Raw genomic sequence first — 2,480 nt, forward strand, 5'->3', positions numbered from 1 at the left:
TTCATGAGGAATGGGATGAACAAGTCATCCATAGGAACATTACCTCTTCGGCATGACAGGGAAAAGTAGGGGCAGATAGTGATCAGACTTGATGGGAATGACAAAAGCTTCAGGGAAGGAGGGTAGGGAAGAATGGAAAGAGAAATGCTTCTTCTTTGTCACATGTTTGAAGAATCCGTGCTATGGTATTACATTGAAACTCATACGAATATCATACAGGAGGAGAGGCAAGTTCTAGCATTTGTTTTCAACAACAATTTTCGTTTATAATTATTAAATTTATAAAAAAATTCTATATTTTTTTCAATAAGTAATTTTGTATAAAACGGATAACCTATTTTTATAACAATTTTATTTTTTTTCTGAATTGAAATTTTTATCAACAAATACTTGGACACACTTCAAACTTTGTATGTATTGGATGCACTTGAAATGACATCAGTACCCTATAAAACTTAATACCTATCTAGAAAAGTTAACTTTTTCAGGGTATCATTGATGGGTTTTCTTATTTCCGTGGTTTATTAAAATGGTTATACAAAGAAATGAAACAATTAGAATAAGCTATAGCTTTAATTTAAATTACCAAAATAAATTTCCAAAATTTTACTTTAAATCATAAACAAATTTAAGAAGAAGACATGAGCATATAAAATTTTTCAATACCAAACAAACAAATATTTTATAATGACCTTAATCCTCATGTACATCAACAAAACCAAGAGAGAGCTAAAAAAGTAAATAAATAAATAACGTTAAAACATGCCAATTAAATTGAAAAAGAAAAAGACTAAAATAAACAACAACAAAGTCCACTCCAATCATTCACCTAATCTAAATCTGATTTTTTACAAAACATTCAATAAACCTTGCAGCTTCCGTGCTTAAGCGTCGGTAAACGGACTCTCGACCTCTTCATCGTTGCGGCAAAATTTATCTTGTCTAAGAACGTCCATACTTGTTTCATCTGGTCCAGCAGGTAAATTCAAGTCGAAGTCACGTTGACTCTGGCTCCAGGATTTAACACCATCGTTACCGCTGTTATTATTGTTGCTGCCAGCTTCGTAGTGGCATCTTTTATGTCCTCCCAAGGCTTGACCTGAAGAAAACGTCTTGTAACAGATGGAACACGTGTGTGTCTTGCCACCTTGGTTGCTGATCATGGCATGTGAATTTGTAGCCGTCGTGGATGCGGTGAATTTATCTTCAGCAGCAGCGGTGGTTGTGGAGTCTTCATCAGCTCCAACAAATTTCCTGTGACTGGACTTGTGTCCCCCTAAAGATTGATAAGTTGGAAACGATTTGTTACAAACTTCACACTTGTAGTTATGATTGAGGGAGTTTTTGGCGGCAGCTGAGCCTGAGGGGTTGTTCCTGGTGGTTCCCTTAGCCAGCATGAGAAGGCAAAGAGCTAAGTATTCTTCTTCCGTTGGCGGGTTTTCAGTTCTGGGTCTTTTTGTTCTTTTCCTCCTTGTCCATGGCTCAACACAGTGGTAGTCAACTGTATCATCATGGTGGAGCAGTGGAGGGGCTGAAGTTGGAGAATTCAACGTTTCAAGAGCCATTCAAGAGAGGTTTTTCAATGGGGAGTTGGGGTTGGCTTGGAGTGAGCGTTTAGAGTGAACAAAGGAATGGTTTTTATATTGGGAGGAACAAGGAATAGAAGGGAAGCATGGAAAGAAAGTGCTTAATAAGTGGAGACTGAGAATGAGCAGGTTGAAGAAAGTTTTATGTTTGCATGTCGTCGTCCATTGGTTGAGTGGAGTGTGGATTGGGTTGTTATAGTAATAAATTGGTGTTGTCTTCAAACTGGTGACTGTTTCTAAGTCAACAATCAAGACTTTGTTTATTCTTGCAGTAATTTCAACAGGAACTTTCCGTACGTTTGTTTGGTAAAATACTAGGGAAGTTGCTACTTCAATATTTAACTTCCCCCACACATACGATGATAAGGTGGAAGTGTGTGTTTAGTAGTGGAAACATGGGATATGGTTGAAAAGGTAATGGCCGAATCCGACTGTAATGTGTTTTAAAATTGAAATGGTCTTGGATGGGTGTGTTCAGCGTGTTGCACCAACAGCAGAAGAAGTGGCATAGTGGGAACTTAACTTGGCTTTTATGGTAGTTTGATTTTTATAGTAAGGCGTGTCAATTGGTAACCGCGGCTGCGACTTTTCTAGTTAGTTGAGTCATCAGGAAATTACTTGGGGTGGTCCATTTGTCCTTAGCTCACCTGTCTAACAACCGGCGAGTGATGAGCGGGGGGTCAAGCAGTGCACCCATCACAAACCCTGCAATGTGTGGGCCAAGCCTTTGCTAGCCTGCTCGACGTGGACCTCAGACCATGACCTTAGTTACCTTAGCTTATCTAAAAGATCGGGTTATTCAACTCTTCACCTCGGTCTTTATCTCAATATAGGAACTTTCAAAGTAGATCGTATATAGCAAGAAAATAAAATTGAATTTATTACTACAAAAAA

The 2,480-nt window shown here is 38.2% G+C and overlaps 1 protein-coding gene across 1 annotated transcript; it reads right to left on the reverse strand.

The window, feature by feature from the left end:
* Nucleotides 1-655: 655 nt before the first annotated feature.
* Nucleotides 656-2,015, reverse strand: LOC108456301 (zinc finger protein AZF1). The gene has a single exon (XM_017754899.2). The coding sequence runs from the start codon at nucleotides 1,563-1,565 to the stop codon at nucleotides 885-887; it is 681 nt and encodes a 226-aa protein (XP_017610388.1). The 5' UTR covers nucleotides 1,566-2,015; the 3' UTR covers nucleotides 656-884.
* Nucleotides 2,016-2,480: the final 465 nt, after the last annotated feature.

This window comes from Gossypium arboreum, chromosome 12, assembly GCF_025698485.1.
Source record: "Gossypium arboreum isolate Shixiya-1 chromosome 12, ASM2569848v2, whole genome shotgun sequence".
Classification (NCBI taxonomy): domain Eukaryota; kingdom Viridiplantae; phylum Streptophyta; class Magnoliopsida; order Malvales; family Malvaceae; genus Gossypium; species Gossypium arboreum.